General features: G+C 48.1%; 1 protein-coding gene across 1 annotated transcript in view; it reads right to left on the bottom strand.

Annotated features, from left to right (window-relative positions):
- Positions 1-17,998, bottom strand: part of CNOT10 (CCR4-NOT transcription complex subunit 10) — a 186,241-nt gene that overhangs the window by 139,480 nt on the left and 28,763 nt on the right. Inside the window, 2 exon segments of the mRNA XM_033930099.1 lie at positions 1,616-1,699; positions 15,093-15,179. Coding sequence (XP_033785990.1) covers positions 1,616-1,699; positions 15,093-15,179 — 171 coding nt within the window.

Below are 17,998 nucleotides of genomic sequence, written 5' to 3' on the forward strand. Positions count from 1 at the left end.
AGCAGTCTGCGGTGTGGGACGCTGTCAAAAGCCTTGCTGAAGTCAAGGTATACGACGTCTAAGGACTCTCCCGAGTCCAGCCTTCTTGTTACCCAGTCAAAGAAGCTGATAAGATTGGACTGGCAGGACCTACCCTTGGTGAATCCATGTTGACTGGGGTCCCGGAGATTCCCCTCATTCAAGACCGTATCTAATTTATGCTTAATTAGTGTTTCCATGAGTTTACACGCTATTGAAGTGAGACTCACCGGTCTATAGTTCGCAGCCTCAGCCTTGCAACCCTTTTTATGCAGAGGAATGACGTTGACTGTTTTCCAGTCCAACGGAACTTTCCCCGTGCTTAGTGAGAGATTGAAGAGCACGGCCAACGGTTCCGCCAGAACATCTCTCAATTCTCTAAGCACTCTTGGGTGTAAATTGTCCGGTCCCATGGCCTTGTTCTCCTTGAGCCTTGTCAGCTCGCTGTAGACGTCTTCAGGTGTGAACTCAAAATTCTGAAACGGGTCTTCCGCAATTTGTTTTGCCTTCAACTGTGGTCCATGTCCCGGTGCCTCACAGGTGAAGACTGAGCAGAAATATTCATTTAGTATTTCGGCTTTTTCAGAATCTGCCACTGCGTAGTTTCCGTCCAGTCTTCTAAGGCGTACTATGCCGTCTGTGTTCCTTTTCCTATCACTAATATACCTGAAGAAAGATTTGTCCCCTTTTTAAATGTTTTTTGCCAAAGTTTCTTCTACTTGAAGTTTGGCCTTCCTAACTTCTGTTTTGACCGCTGCAGACCTGGTCTTATATTCTACTTTAGTTTCCCTTCTCTGCGTACGTTTGTAGGAAAGAAATGCTGTTTTCTTCTCCTTAATGAGGTGCGAGATCTCCTCAGTGAACCATTGGGGTTTATTGTTTCTTTGCCATTTGTCTACCGATTTTATGTAGCGATTAGTAGCTTCGTGTATGGATGATTTCAGGTACGACCACATAGCTTCCACATTACTGGTCTCCGCTTGGTCCTGCAGCGTCTGATGGACGGAATCTCCCATGCGTGTGAAGTCGGTGCCCCGGAAGTTAAGTACCTTTGTTTTTGTGATTGAGTCACTTGGCTGGTTAAGTGCTAATATTGGACACCGTGAGAATGGGCTATTGGGCTTGATGGGACCATTGGTCTGACTCAGTAAGGCTATTCTTATGTTCTTATTCAGTACTTAACTGGCCAAGGTAACTACATAAATATGACCTCAAATGTCAGTTCTATCTTTATGCAGTGTCCCATAGCTGGTTAAATGCTGGACATTGCACTTAACTAGCTATAGCATAGCCAGGTCTGTAAATGCTGAAATGGCCTTGCATTGAATTTCCGGGCAGAATGGTACAGAAAATTGAATGAACAAATAAATAAATAAATAATGCCAGTGGTTACAGAATTAGGGGGACAGCGTTCTACTTAACTTTATAAAATACAATATAGAAGTGTTAAATGAGCAGAGTTGTCTTGCAGATATTTCAAACTGCCAAATAATGCAAATGAATTTAAGAATATAGCAAAAAAACTACTACAGATTTTATTAACATTCTGAACAAGGCTAAACCGGAATAAAATATTGTTGTTTATTTTATTTCTTACATTTCCAGTTGTGTTCATAACAGACTTGATCTCTCTTTTGCAGGCTTTTAGAGACTTCATCTGAATATAGGCTCTCACTTTATACTGAAAAAGAATTAAGAATGGACAGTTAGTTAACATCAAAACTCAGAAAGGCTAGTTTTGAACTTCACACAGTTCAGAAATTTAGAAACTTCAGTTTATTTCCCATTTGCTTTTAATAACTAGCAAAAAGTATATATAGACAGCAGTCGAATATCAGGAAAGAGTTTCTCAGACAATTACACCGAGTGCCAGAGCAAGACTCCTCAAGAGAAACAAAGCGTTCTAGAGAGCTATGCATCTTGATGTCTGGAGAGAGAGTCATGTAGTGCAGAGGGATTATACTTTTTTATTCAGCAGAACATTTAAATGTACTTGCGCTTAGATTATCTTTTCCTGGACAAAGCATTGAGAGCAACTTAGTGGAGTTTGGCAACATTACCTTCTCAGACTGTGCTCTGGGTTGGTAGATATCCAGGAGGGAATAAAAGACAAGCCTTAACGTTTACAAAAAAGATGAAGAAATACTCTAGGGCTACAGAGAAATACTGCAGGACTACTTGGATCTAAATATGAACTCTGTGCCATCACTAGATACAATCTGGGATTCACTGAAGGCAGTTATCTAGAAGATTCTGTTTAAATATAGTTTCATGAGGTAAGGAGGTAAAGGTTGAGCTATTGCACTGGGGATTGTTTCTGCTTGTCTTGAAGCTTTAGCATGGGATGGAGGGCCATCAGAACACATGCCACTCATCCAATTGTTTTGCTGTATGACATGATTTGTAAGTGATACTGTTTAGTTTCTAGATCATTTTGTGCATTCACTGATCACTTTTATGAAGCTATTCACTCAGATTGTCAATTGTTTATTGCAATTTCAATAAAAAGATTTAAACTAAAAATAGCTTCATAACACAAGAGGCAAAGTGTGGCTTTAAAGCCAAACTACCTACAGCAAATTGCAGATCTAATAAGGTGCATATGTGAACCGGGGCTCGAAAGGTATGGTACAAATTACAAAGGATCTGTTTGCCCTTAGAGCAGTGATTCTTAACTTTTTGGACCCCTTTAAGAATCTGATGAAAGCTATGGAGCCCCTTCCCCACAAATATTCAAACACAAAACTTTGTATGCAATGAATATAATGTATTTTATTTATAGAGATTTATGTATGTCAAATATGTATGAGACAATCAAAGTATTATTAAACCTTAAAGTAAACAATCTAAAAACACTCCTTTTTTATGCAAAAGGTAATGGCCACTCAATTGTAAAATACCATCCTCTTGTGCAAATTAAAACAGATCTATTACCAGTGGCGTACCTAGCATGTGTGACACCCGGGGCCCATCATTTTTGGCACCCCCCCCCATCTGTACGAAAAACATGATTTTAATAACAAGCCACACGTCACACATGAGTACCTAGGAAAAGGCAGCATCTCACATATGCAGTGAGCAGTACAACATCAATACACCCATTGTAAAACTAAACAAGCCAGACTAGTACAGATCAATCCTGCAGTCAATCCTAACAGAAAACCATGTCTTTTGAACACACAGAACACAGAAAAAACCTTCACCTAGTATGGAATGTCATCACAAACTTACCCCTCCCTCTTTTACAAAACTATAGTGTGGATTTTAGCCACGGTGGAACCAGCTCTGACGCTCATAGAATTTTGAGCATCAGAGCTGCTACCACCATGGCTGGCACTAAAAAAACGCTCCACAGTTTTGTAAAAGGGGGGATAAAATAAATACATAGACAAAGGTTAAATTGAACCAGCAGAAAGCTGGACTCTGCATACAATGCAATACCACAGAAACAGTGACACGTCTCCTAAAGCAATAAATAAAAAATTTTTGTTCTACCTTTGTCTTCTCTGGTTTCTGCTTTCCTCATCTTCTTGTTACTCTCTTCCTTCCATCCACTGTCTGCCTTCTCTCTGCCCCTATATGGCATCTTCTCTCCTTCTATGCCCCTTCCAGAAACTGTATGCCTCCCCCTTCCATCTCTCCTTTCACCCCCATTGGTCTGGTATCTGTCTCCTCTCCTTCCCCCCTGCTCTGGCATCTCTATCTCCGCTTCCTTCCTCCTGTTCTTCCCTGGTCTTCCTTCTCAATTTATTTTCTGCCTCTGTCTTAATTCTTTTTTACTATTCAGTCCTCACTTTCCCTCTTTCACTGTGTCTACCTATAGCTTGCCACCTCTTTCCCTCACCCCTTCCAGTAACTAACTCTATCCTCTTCCCTCAATTCTGCATGTGCCCTTTTTTTATTTCTCCTCCCCACTTCCTTCCAGCATCTGCTCCCCCTTTCCCTCAAACTTCCATTCAGCAGCTGTCCTTCCTCTCCCCCACACTTCCATTCAGTGTCTGTTTCTCTCTCTCTACCCCTTCCATCTACTGTTCACCCTCTATCTCGCCCCTTCCATTCACTGCCCTCTGTGCTCTTTCTATCCAGTGTGCACCCTCTCTCTCTCTCTCTCTTCCATATGGCATCTTCCCTCTTTCTGTCCTCCTTCCATAAACTATCTATCTCGTGCCTCTTCTCTCCTTTGTACATGATTGATTTCAACTCTGTCACCTCTCCGTTTTTCTCTCTCCTCCCCTATGCTCTGGAATCTCTCTCTTCTCCTTTCTTTCCTTCCCACCTCACGGTCTGGCATCATCCCTTCCCTGATTCCCGGCATCTCTCTCCTTTCCTTTTCTTCCATCTCTCCCTCCCCCTCCATGCTCTGACATCTCCTTCCTTTCCCCCCTTCCTTTTCCCTTGATCTGGCATACCTTCCTCCTTCCCTCCATGCCCTGGCGTCTCTTCTTCCCTCCAAGCCCTGGCATCTCCTTTCATTCCCTCCAGTTGGGTACAGCAACACTCTCCCCAATTCTCTCCCCCTCTGCTCCCTTTCCTCCTTCTGTCACCCAAGGCCTGGTGTCCTGAACTTCATCGGGAAGCAGCAGCATTCACAATTCACTGCTGTTGCCGGCTTCAGGCCTTCCTCTCTGCAGGTCCTGTCTTTATGAAAACAGGAAGTAGGCAGGACCCGGCAGAGAGGAAGGCCTGAAGCCGGCAACAGCAGCGAATTGTAAAAGCTGTTGCTGCCCGAAGAAGGTAATGGCGCCAGGCCTTGGAGCACCAAGGCAGACCGCTTCTCCCCCCTCCCAGCCGAACCCCCGCTGACCCTCCTATCTCTCCCCCCCAAGTGAACCTTTCCGACCCTCCCTTCGAGAGCAGCAAACCTCCCTCCAGTAGCGTTGGCTGCTTCGCGGCTTTCTCCTGCTGTTGAAGCATCACTGATGACGTCATCAAATATGATGTGAAGTATCCTGGAACAAATATCATCTACTTTTCAGGGTAACAGGGAATCCTTCCTTCTAGCTAGGGAATAGTTCTGGATATACACACTAAGATCATTTGTGCCCTATGGTATGAATGAAGCTGTTGAATGGTTAACAGCAGCTAATTGCAGGTGAGAGGGCGGAGCTTTGTTTCTCCCTCAGTTTTCAGGCTTCAGGTGCTCATCCGTTGGAGTGAGGAGGTGGAGATTTGTATGGCTGCCTCCTGATTATAAATGCATGTTTGATTTCAGTCTTGTAGCAGCCTTGGAGAGAAGACAAGGACATATTCTTCATACGCAGTGGGATATGCCCCTGACATTGCCTCTGAGGAAAAGAACAAACAGGGGACTCTGTAGGGCATTCGGCTGAGGCACCCCCTAAAAGAGAGAGCTTGGACTCCTAGCGGACTCATGAAAGCTAAGATTTCCCTCATATTTGATTTAGTGGAGGAAACTGCTATTATCAACAACTGTTTGATTTGAATGTTTTTATTGATACACTGATAATTTCTTTGATTCTAAACTTGCACATGGTACTCTAGTATTTATTTTTTCATATATAAAAAAAGCACTTTTGCACTTAAAAGGTTCACGGGGTGATGGAAGGTGATGTTTGTGGGTAAAATCTTATAGGGCGCTTTTTGCGCTCATGCACCGAGGATAAACCCAGGTGAACTCCTTATAAAAAAATTTTTAGGAAGTTCCCATGAACTGATTAGTCACCCTGTGTAAACCATATCAAATTTAACTTAATACAATTTCCTCCTTTTGTTTTTTTTCCCAATTCTTTATTAATTTCAATACTTAAATAAGTGTAACAATACAAATAACATTTTATACTCAAATGTTACACTTAATATTCTTGTAATAACCATTTCAGAATTGAATCCCCCTCCCCCCTTATCAATTACCATGTCCATACATAAAATATCTATTATCAGCCCATATCAATATTCAAAATTCATTAACCTATCACCTTTCCCACCTCCCCCTTCCCGGATGTGCATATTTAATGGGGAAAACACTATTTAAACATCACAATATTTTGCTAATGGCTCCCAAATCTCCTGAAACCTCTTAAAATTCCCTTTCTGAATGGCCAATGTCCTTTCCATTTTATACATATGAGTTCCACCAAAAACTATAATTGAGCCTCTTCCAATTCTTCCAATTGCTTGTAATTTGTTGTATGGCGACTCCTGTCATTATTAACAAAAGCCTGTTGTACTTAGATGATATTTGGCTTTTAGCCCTCATAATCATGCCAAATAATATAGTATCATAAGACAATGCCACTGGATTTTCCAACAAACAATTAATTTGGCCCCATATTGATTTCCAAAATGCCATAATAAAAGGACAATAGAACAATAAATGATCTAAAGCAGTGTTCTTCAACCACCGGTCCATGGACCAGTACCGGTCCACAGGGCCAGCACGTGCATCAGGCCCAAAAGTGTTCTTCAACCGCCAGTCCGCGGTGTGATCGATGCGGCGTTATCTTCGAGCCAGCTCCCTCTTCCTAACTGATACAGTGCACAAAGCCACGGGCAGTGGCTCCTACGGGCATCATGCACCTGAACCGGAAGCCTTCTTTCTGACGTTGCAACGTCAGAGGGAAGGCTTCCAGATGAGGCACGGGACGTGCAAGGTGCAATTAGTACTATTATGGGGGCGGGGTCTGGGGTGGTGATTGGGTAGAGAAGGGCGGGGTCTGGCCATGACTTAGCCCAGTGTTCTTCAACTGCCGGTCCATGGACCGATGCCGGTCCACAGAATAATTATTTTATTTCTGCTGGTCCATAGGTGTAAAAAGGTTGAAAAACACTGATCTAAAGTCCCTGCTTTGAGATGACAATGCCAACATCTATTTGACTTAGAGCTATCCATCTTTTGTAAATGAACCGGGGTCCAGAATGCTCTGTGTAACGGAAAAAAACACGTTTGTCTCATAGATGCTGACATTGTACATCTCATCCTCCAAGTCCAAATTCGTGGCCATTGAGACGCAGAAATTTGGTGCTTAATCTCAATACTCCAGATGTCCCTAAGACCAGTTTTTGGTCTTATATATATATATATTCCCAATACAATTGTTTTTTTGTCTCTTGCATTCATACATAATGTGTCAGTTCACATTTTTGTGGAGTTCTATTTTGATGTTTGGCTTTTTTTCTCCACTTATATACACAGGGAGTGGGCCTGTGATAGTACCTGTTGTATTGTCTGCTGTTGTGACTGTCTTGGAGGCTATACTAGAGAGCTGCACGGGAACGGGAACGACGGGAATCAAGCGGGACCCGCGGGTCCCCCCTTTGGGTCACGGGGATCCCATGGGGACACCACCTAGGGTCGCGGGGATCCCGTAGGGATGCCCCCTAGGGTCGCGGGGATCCCGTAGGGACACCTCCGAGGGTCGTAGGGTTCCTGCGGGGTTAGATGGCACTTGAGCAGCGAGGCTAGTCTTCTCCTTACCTGCCCTGCCGCAGCACACAGCCGAACGGAAGTCTTCCCGATGTCAGCGCTGACGTCGGAGGGAGGGCTTAAGCAAAGCCCTCCCTTCCTCCGACGTCAGCGCTGACATCAGGAAGACTTCCGGTCGGCTGAGTGCTGCGGCAGGGCAGGTAGGGAGAAGGCAATGGCGTACCAAAAGGGGAGGGCGGTCCACCCCGGTTGCAGCCATGGGGGGGAGTGTGCACAGCCGGTCAGGTCCCCTTACATTTGTGGCGCTTCCCCGACTGACCGACAACAGGCCTGGCCGACAAACCTCCCTGCCCTGTAGCCGCGAATCTAAATTACCATCTTGCAGCAGTTTCAATACTCCAGCTGCTGTAAGAAGGTAATTTAGATTCGCAGCTACAGGGCAGGGAGGTTTGTCCGACCGGGCCTGTTTTGTTGTCGGTCGGGTGGGGAAGCGCCACAAAGGTAAGGGGCAGGGAGGGAGAAAGGGAGGAAAGGTGGAGTGGAGAAGAAAAGACACTTAAGGGAAATGGGTAAAACTGAGGGGGGAGAAGGCCGCTGAAAGCACTGGGGAAGACAAAGGGGTGGAGAAGGACGCTGAAAGGACATGGGGAAGACCGGGGGTGGTGAGGAGAAGGACGCTGAAAGGACATGGGGAAGACAGAGGGGGGAGAAGGACGCTGAAAGGACATGGGGAAGACAGAGGGGGGAGAAGGACGCTGAAAGGACATGGGGAAGACAGAGGGGGGAGAAGGACGCTGAAAGGACATGGGGAAGACAGGGGGAGAATGACGCTGAAAGGACATGGGGAAGACAGGGGGAGAATGACACTGAAAGGACATGGGGAAGACAGGGGGAGAATGACGCTGAAAGGACATGGGGAAGACGGGGGGAGAATGACGCTGAAAGGACATGGGGAAGACGGGGGGAGAAGGATGCTGAAAGGACATGGGGAAGGCAGAGGGGGGAGAAGGATGCTGAAAGGAAATGGGGAAGGCAGAGGGGGGAGAAGGATGCTGAAAGGAAATGGGGAAGAGGGAGTGGGGAGAAGATGCTGGCAGGGAAGAAGACAGAGATGCCAGACTATAGGGGGAGCGGAGGGAAGAAGATGGGGTGCCAGACCAATTTGGGAGGGGGGAGAAAGGGAGAGGCACAGTAACAGAGCAAGTGGAAGACACAGAGAGAAGAAAGACAGTGGATGGAAGGAATTGAATGAGAACATGAGGAAAGCAGAAACCAGGCAACAAAGGTAGGAAAAAGCACAGTTACTTACCGTAACAGGTGTTATCCAGGGACAGCAGGCAGATATTCTTAACACATGGGTGACGTCACCGACGGAGCCCTCGGTACGGACCTTTTTAACTAGAAGTTTCTAGTTGGCCGCACCGCACGTGCGCGAGTGCCTTCCCGCCCGACGGAGGAGTGCGTGGTCCCCAGTTAGGATAAGCCAGCTAAGAAGCCAACCCGGGGAGGTGGGTGGGACGTAAGAATATCTGCCTGCTGTCCCTGGATAACACCTGTTACGGTAAGTAACTGTGCTTTATCCCAGGACAAGCAGGCAGCATATTCTTAACACATGGGTGACCTCCAAGCTAACAAAGAGGGAGGTGGGATGGTTGGCCATTAGGAAAATAAATTTTGTAACACAGATTGGCCGAAGTGTCCATCCCGTCTGGAGAACGCATCCAGACAGTAGTGAGTAGTGAACGTGTGAACTGAGGACCAAGTGGCCGCCTTGCAGATTTCCTCGATGGGCGTGGAACGGAGGAAAGCTACAGAAGCAGCCATAGCTCGGACTCTGTGGGCCGTGACAGTTCCTTCCAGTGAGAGACCGGCCCGAGCATAGCAGAATGCAATACAGGCAGCAAGCCAATTTGAAAGTGTCCGTTTGGAGACAGGACGACCCAAACGGTTGGGATCGAAAGATAAAAATAGCTGAGGGGATGTTCGGTGAGCTCTGGTACGATCAAGGTAGTAAGCAAGGGCACGCTTACAATCCAGCGTGTGCAACGCCTGTTCCCCAGGATGCGAGTGAGGCTTAGGGAAGAAGACGGGCAACACAATGGACTGGTTGAGGTGAAAAGCCGAGACCACCTTGGGAAGGAATTTAGGGTGGGTACGCAGAACAAACTTGTCATGGTGAAAAACAGTGAATGGTGGGTCAGCAACCAGTGCATGCAGTTCGCTAACCCTCCTGGCAGAGGTGATGGCAATTAGGAAAAGCACCTTCCAGGTAAGAAGCCTGAGCGAAGTAGTGGCAAGAGGCTCAAACGGAGGTTTCATGAGTGCTGAGAGAACCACATTGAGGTCCCAGACGACAGGAGGAGGCTTGAGAGGCGGTTTGATATTGAAGAGGCCTCTCATAAATCTGGAAACCAGAGGATGAGCCGTGAGGGGTTTTCCGAGAATAGGCTCATGAAACGCAGTGATGGCACTGAGGTGGACTCTGATGGAGGTAGTTTTGAGGCCAGCATTGGACAGCGAGAGCAAATATTCCAATACAGTTTCCACCGCTAAGGAGGTGGGTTCCTGACGATGCCGGAGACACCACGAGGAGAATCAGGTCCATTTCTGATGGTAACATTGAAGGGTGGCCGGCTTCCTGGAGGCATCCAAGATGAGGCGGACCGGCTGAGATAGGTTCTCTGGAGAGGTCAGCCCGAGAGAAACCAAGCTGTCAGGTGGAGCGAAGACAGATTGGGATGCAGTAGAGACTGATGTTGCTGCGTAAGTAGAGTAGGAAACACAGGAAGGAGAATGGGTTCCCTGGAGCTGAGTTGGAGCAGGAGTGAGAACCAGTGTTGGCGAGGCCACCGAGGTGCGATAAGAATCATGGTGGCGTTGTCCTTGCGGAGTTTGGACAAGGTCCGCAACATCAGAGGGAGTGGAGGGAAGGCATACAGGAACCGATCCCTCCAGTCGAGCAGGAATGCATCCGGAGCCAGACGGTGAGGAGAGAAGAGTCGGGAACAGAATTGGGGCAGCTGATGGTTGTGAGGTGCTGCAAAGAGGTCCACCTGCGGAGTGCCCCATCGAGCAAAGATGGAGAGCAGAGTCGGAGGGTCCAACGTCCACTCGTGAGGTTGAAGGATGCGGCTGAGATTGTCGGCCAGAGAGTTCTGTTCGCCCTGGATATAGACCGCCCTGAGAAAGAGATTGCGGTCCGTGGCCCAGGTCCAGATGCGCAGAGCCTCCAAACAAAGGGGGCGAGATCCGGTGCCGCCTTGCTTGTTTATGTAGTACATGGCGACTTGATTGTCTGTGCACAGGAGGAGGACTTGAGGGCAGAGAAGATGTTGGAAAGCCTTGAGGGCGTAGAACATGGCTCTGAGTTCCAGGAAATTTATGTGATGACGACGCTCCTGTGGGGTCCAAAGACCCTGGGTGCGTAGATCTCCTAGGTGAGCTCCCCACGCGTAGGGGGACGCATCGGTGGTGATGATCATAGAGTGGGGGGGCAGATGAAAAAGTAGACCCCTGGAAAGATTTGAGGAGTTCAACCACCATTGGAGAGATTGCTGAAGAGATGATGTCACAGAGATGGGATGAGAAAGAAGATCTGTCGTCTGTGACCATTGGTTGGCGAGAGTCCACTGAGGTGTACGAAGGTGGAGACGTGCCAGAGGAAGGACATGCACCGTCGAGGCCATGTGACCCAGGAGGACCATCATCTGTCGGGCAGGAATGGAGGGATGCATGAGTACCTGACGGCAGAGATGGAGCAGGGTCCGCTGGCGATCGGAGGGGAGAAAGGCCCTCATCAGCGTGGTGTCCAGAACTGCTCCAATGAATTGAAGTCGCTGGGTGGGAAGCAGATGCGACTTGGGGTAGTTGATCTCGAACCCCAGGAGGTGGAGGAGAGAGATGGTGTGATGAGTAGCTTGTAGCACGAGTTGAGATGAAGGTGCTTTCACCAACCAATCGTCCAAGTAGGGGAACACCTGGAGGTTGTGAGACCTGAGGAAGGCCGCCACCACTATAAGGCACTTGGTGAAGACTCTGGGGGAGGAAGCGAGGCCAAACGGTAGCACTTTGTACTGATAGTGGTGGTGTAGCACCTGGAACCGCAGGTAGCGGCGAGAGTTCTGATTGATGGAGATGTGAGTGTAGGCCTCTTTGAGGTCCAGGGAACATAGCCAGTCGTGTTGAGAAAGAAGAGGGTAAAGTGTGGCAAGGGAGAGCATTCTGAACTTTTCCTTGACCAGACACTTGTTGAGGTCCCTGAGATCGAGAATGGGACGGAGGTCTCCCGTCTTTTTGGGAACCAGGAAGTAGCGGGAGTAGAATCCCTGACCCCTTTGATCTGGAGGTACTTCTTCGATGGCATTGAGAAGGAGGAGGGATTGAACCTCCCTCAGGAGGAGGGGGGTTTGAGATGAGTGTGAAGCAGACTCTACGGGAAGGTTGTCCGGTGGAAGAGTCTGGAAGTTGAGAGAGTAGCCGTGGCGGATGATGTTGAGGACCCACTGGTCCGACGTGATGACTTCCCAACGGCTGGAGAAAATGGTGAGACGACCCCCGATAGGCTGTGGAAGAGGCAGCGAGGGTGGATGACTGGCTATGCCCTGGAGAGAAGAGTCAAAAGGGCTGAGATTGTTTAGCAGGCTGAGGAGGCTTAGAGGGTTGAGTGGCCTGAGATCGAGCCTGGGCATGGTGCTGCTGTTGACGGGGTCGCCGAGATTGTTGGGGAGGCGGATTGAGTGGCCTGGCTGAGAACCTCCGCTGGTAAGATGATTGAGGCCGATAGGGTCGGGCAGGCGGAGCCTTCTTTTTCGGCTTGATCAGGGTGTCCCACCTGGTCTCATGGGCCGAGAGTTTCTGGGTGGTGGAATCCAGTGACTCTCCAAAGAGTTCATCCCCGAGACAGGGGGCGTTGGCCAAACGATCCTGGTGGTTGATGTCCAGGTCGGAGACTCTGAGCCAGGCTAAGCGACGCATGGCTACGGCCATGGCAGAGGCCCGAGAGGTGAGCTCGAAGGAGTCGTATATTGAGCGGACCATATATTTGTTGGAATAGCGGGACCTTGCGCTCAGGAAGGTACTTCTGGAGGGCAGACAGTTGTTGGACCAAGTGTTTCAGATAGAAAGAAAAATGGAAGGAATAGTTGTTTGCCCTGTTGGCAAGCATGGCATTCTGGTAAAGCCTCTTGCCAAACTTGTCCATGGTCTTACCTTCTCTGCCAGGAGGGGTAGAGGCATAGACACTGGAGCCCTGAGTCTTTTTTAAGGTGGATTCCACCAGAAGGGACTCATGGGGCAATTGAGATTTGTCGAATCCAGGAATAGGGATGACACGGTAAAGGTTGTCCAGTTTACGGGGGGCTCCCGGTACCGTGAGGGGATTTTCCAAGTTTTTGTAGAACGTTTCCCGTAGGATGTCATGTACGGGAAGCTTGAGGAACTCCTTAGGAGGTTGCTCAAAGTCTAAAGCCTCTAGAAAGGCTTGAGACTTTTTTGAGTCAGATTCTAGGGGAAGGGACAGGGCAGCAGACATTTCTCTCAGAAATTTAGAAAATGAGGACTGCTCTGGTTTAGAGGTGGCATCGGGTGCCGATGGTTCCTCATCAGATGAGGAGGGATCCTCCTCGGTACCGAGAGGAGTTTCCTCCCATAAGTCAGGGTCCCTGACCTCTGGTGCATGTCGAGACACCGGGGTGGAGGGCGCGGTATGGCGAGTCTTGGACAAAGACTTTCCAGAGCGCACCGAAACGGTACCAGGGGAGGACGACCGGCGTCGATCTCGGTCCCGAGAAGAATGCCGTACCACCTGGTGCCGAGGAGGATCCAATGTGGCCTGAGAAAGAACCACCGGATCGCCATGAAGTTGTTGGGCCGAAAGGATCGGCATGGAGGTGTTCACCGGTACCAAAGGGGTGGACACCGGGGGCTCGGTACGGGGCTCGGGCCGGTCTGGTATCGGAAGGAGCGGTGCCAGGATAGTGGGCAACAGTTGTTCAAGTTGTTTCTTCAACTGCTCCTGGAGTTGAGCCTTTAAGATGGCCGAGATACGGTCATCTAGGGGTGGCATCGGAACCGCTTTCTTTTTCTTCGGTTCCTTGGATGCCGCTCCACGCCCCGGCGATGAGGAGGCCGATGACGAGGCACTCACCGAGATCGGGGCGGAGCGTTTGCGGGACCGGTGCGATGCCGGTAGGGACGGTGTCACCACCGTAGCTGGAGGGCGCTCGAGGGAAGAGGAAGGCTTCTTAGCCGGCTTACCTGGCGCCAGCGACGCCGATGTGGGATCGGTCGGTGTCGAGGTCGACGGTGCCGATTTTTGAGGTACCGCCGTTGAAGGTGAGGAGTCCATCGCCGACTCGGTGCCGAAGAGAAGAGTTTGTTGAATCCTTCGGTTTTTAAGAGTTCTCTTTTGAAGAGTGGCACAGCGGGTGCAGGAGTCCGCCCGATGCTCCGGACCCAGACACTGCAAACACCAATTGTGTGGGTCAGTTATGGAGATCGGGCGTGCACACCGCTGGCACTTCTTAAAACCGACCTGCGGGGGCATGAAGGGGAAGATAGCCTCCGCAAAATCGAAGCCCGAGGCCTGTATACTGGCAACAGGCCCCGCCGGGGCAAAAACGAAAGAAAAAAGGGAAAAAGCAAAGTTTTTTTTTTTTTTTTTTTGCAAATCAAAGAAAAATAAACCCGAAGGTAAAGAGAGAAAAATTAAGGAAAAAAGCGCGAGCGGGAAGGCAAAAAAGTGGTTTCAACGGCCGTTGAAAAAACACACGCGTCTTCTTCGCTCCGCGGAAACGAAGAAACTGGGGACCACGCACTCCTCCGTCGGGCGGGAAGGCACTCGCGCACGCGCGGTGCGGCCAACTAGAAACTTCTAGTTAAAAAGGTCCGTACCGAGGGCTCCGTCGGTGACGTCACCCATGTGTTAAGAATATGCTGCCTGCTTGTCCTGGGATAAAAATTCTTTCTTTTTTTTGCTTCGGGATAAAGTAGTATATTAGTTGTGTTGATAAAAATTTATAAACATTAGAGGCTCTGGTAGAAACCCATTTACAAAGTATGTATTCTTCCCAATTAATATTTCCAAATTAATAAAGTCTTTTTGCTTATTTTTAAAATGGGTTTCTACCAGAGCCTTTAATTCAGTAGCATAATTAAATGAAATAACTATTTCTGTAGTTTATAGGGACGGGCGGGGACTCCTCGCGGGGACGGTGGGAGTCCTCACGGGGACGGGTGGTACTTTGGCGGGGACAAGTGGGATTTCTGTCCCCGTGCTACTCTCTAGGCTATACCCTGTTTTTTCTTTTTTGTGCTGTTATTTTATATTATATCTGTATTTGTATAGTGGTCATATAAATGCCAGCAAGTTGAGCAGAGAATTTTGAATTATTTTGTAGTTTGTCTTGTCCGCTGGAAATTGTATTTTTGATTAAAAAAAAAAATCACTCTCCACATAAGTATATAGCTAGAATATAATCAATGAGAGGAAAATATGGAAGCATTCTTCATACACCACCAAGCAAAAGGAGTTAATTCAAACAAACATAAAAAGCACAGAAAATTATAGCAGATAAATATCATAAGGCCAATTTAGTTTGCCAAATTTCAGTTCTGAAGCAGACCCACAAACTGTAGTTTTTCTCTGCATTAAACATGCTGATTTTTCATAGGCAGAAAAAATAATTCATACCTGATGTATCTTAGATTTTGCAACTTCTGTATGAGTTCCACCTTCTGGCTTCTGGTTTAACGCATCTTTATTGGTATTATTAGCAGTCTGCAAATATAGTTTAAAAAAAAAAACAACAACCCAAAACACAAGAAAAAAAATTTATCAATCTTGTGGAAAAGCATTTCAGAAAAAAACAAGCAAAATCAGTATATATATATATATATATATATATATATATATATATATATATATATGTGTGTGTGTGTATATATATATCTCTCTCGTATTTTCACGTAGATAACGCGCACCCGTGTAAAATGCGCACACGGGTATAGCACACGGGGAACACAAATTTATGTAAATAAATTTTTATATACCGCGCATGCCGCCCCGACTCTCCCGTCGCCGCCCGACTCTCCTTTCGCCCGCCCCGACTCTCCTCTGGCCACCCCGACTCTCCTCTGGCCCGCCCCGACTCTCCTCTCCCCCTTGAAGTCCTGTCCCCACCCTGAAAGCCTGATGACCCCCCCCGACGTCCGATTCACCCCGCAGGACCGCTCGCACCCCCCCCGACGTCCGATTCCCCCCCCCCCGCAGGACCGCTCGCACCCCCACCCCGAAGGACTGCTCGCACCCCCACAGCCTCCCCACCCCCCCCATCATGGAGAAGCTCCTACCGTTCTCCTGCTGCTTCCTCTGCCGGCGGTCCCGGGCCTTCTGTGAGCCCTGCGTCTGCGCTGCTTCCTCTTCCGGCGGTCAGAGAAAGGGCGGGACCGCCGGAAGAGGAAGCAGCGCAGACGCAGGGCTCACAGAAGGGCTGGGACCGCCGGCAGAGGAAGCATCAGGAGAACGGTAGGAGCTTCTCCATGATGGGGGTGGGTGGGGAGGCTGTGGGGGTGCAAGCGGTCCTTCGGGGTGGGGGTGTGAGCGGTCCTGCAGGCGGGGTGAATCGGATTTGGGGGGGGGGGGTGTGAGCGGTCCTGCGGGGTGAATCGGACATCGGGGGGGGGGGGGGAACTATGTAAAAAAAAACATTGTAAAACGCACTCATGCGTATAACGCGCAAGGTTATGCACGGTTTGTAAAATCGTGTATAACGCGCGCGTTATATGCGTGAAGATACAGTGTGTGTGTGTGTATGTGTATATATATATATATATATATATATATATATATATATATATATATATATCTCAGATACCTGTAATATGATATTTAAAAGTTATAGGCAAACATCTAAAAGTTAACATTTTCAAAATCTCACACACAACTAGGGCTAGCCAAAATGTACTGAATGCTCCAGGCAAACCTTCAATCATACTCTCCCTCCTAACAGACAACACTCTAAGACCCTACCCTTCACTTCAATAGTTCAGCATTTCCATTTTTCCTATCTACCCTCCCCCCTAGCATCTCCTCTCTACCCTCTCCCAGTTGGCCATCTCAATTTCCTTCCCCATCCCGAACACAGCCAACATCCCCCCCCCCCCCACCAACTTCCCTCTCCCCTTCTAGGCCACTGCCAATGCCCCTGTACTTTCTCTGCTATGGCCTAGAGCAGTGTTCTTCAACCTTTTGACACCTATGGACCGGCAGAAATAAAATAATTATTTTGTGGACTGGCACCGGTCCACAGACTGGTAGTTGAAGAACACTAGGCTAAGTCGTGCCCATCTCCACCCAATCTCCGTTCCAGACCCCGCCCCCATAATAGTACTAATTGTAACACCATTTTTTCCATTCATTTTCCATATATACACTTACACAATATAATCGTATTAACAACACAATGGTTAACCACAAAATTAATAAACACAAAGCACACTGTATGCTTTTCAACATTCATTCCTACCAGAAAATAGATAACCCCATGCAAATGCAAAAACTAAAAGTACTAATATTCATAAACAAACCCTAAGATGCAAGAATCTGCAAGCAGTACAACCCCCAGAGAAAAACAAACAAATGCATTTCTTCCTGAACAGACAGTTAGGACAGATAATTAGGGCAGATGTAAAATCACTAAATAAAAAAAATAAAAGCATTTCCCCTACCGTTGTTGTCTCTCTCCCTCCATGTGCCTTGCCTTCTGGCCTGCTCCCCAGTGTTAGCTTCAGGCCGGTCCACGGTGCGATCAACGCAGGGTCCTCAGGCCAGCTCTCTGAGTGCTGCATTGCACAAAGCTATGGGAAGCGACTCCTCGCACACGTCCCGTGCCTCATCTGTAAGCCTTCCCTCTGACGTTGCGACGTCAGAGAGAAGGCTTCCGGGTCAGACGCAGGCCGTGGGTAGGAGCCTTTTCCCATGGCTTCGTAACTGTAGCACTCAAGGAGCCGCTCCGAAGACGCTGCATTGATCATACCGAGAACCGGCGGCTACAGAACAATCTCTTGGGCCCAATGGAGGTGCTGGCCCTGTGGACCGGCAGAAAATTTCTGCGGACTGGCACCGGTCCACGGACCAGCGGTTGAAGAACACTGGCCTAGAGAATACAGGCATTGTATGGGCCTTATAGGTACAGACCTGTGCAGAACTACCTGCGTAGAACTCCTCTGATGCAGACTTTGTTAGAGGAGTGTGGGACAAGGAAGCACTTTGGTGAATGCCTATGCTTAAAGGGCCCACAAAACACTCTTCTGTGGATCAGTATGGGAGGAATGGTGGAGGGGCAGAGAGAAAGATTTCTACTGCTGCCCTAGTAGACACCTGGGTTTCCTTCATGGCAGAACAGCCCTGGACAAAACTAAAAGAGAATGGCAGTAATAAAAATGTAATCTAATTTATTTAATATAGCCTACGGAGGATAAAGGGCAGTCTACTACTTGGATCTGAAAGTTGCTGAAGAAGGGTGCTTTGTGATCTAGAAGCTCCTGCTGCTGACTTGTACCAAGAGAGGTGACAAGTGTGAGTTTCAAGTTTATTAA

Source organism: Geotrypetes seraphini, chromosome 2 (assembly GCF_902459505.1).
Source record: "Geotrypetes seraphini chromosome 2, aGeoSer1.1, whole genome shotgun sequence".
In the NCBI taxonomy this organism is placed as follows: domain Eukaryota; kingdom Metazoa; phylum Chordata; class Amphibia; order Gymnophiona; family Dermophiidae; genus Geotrypetes; species Geotrypetes seraphini.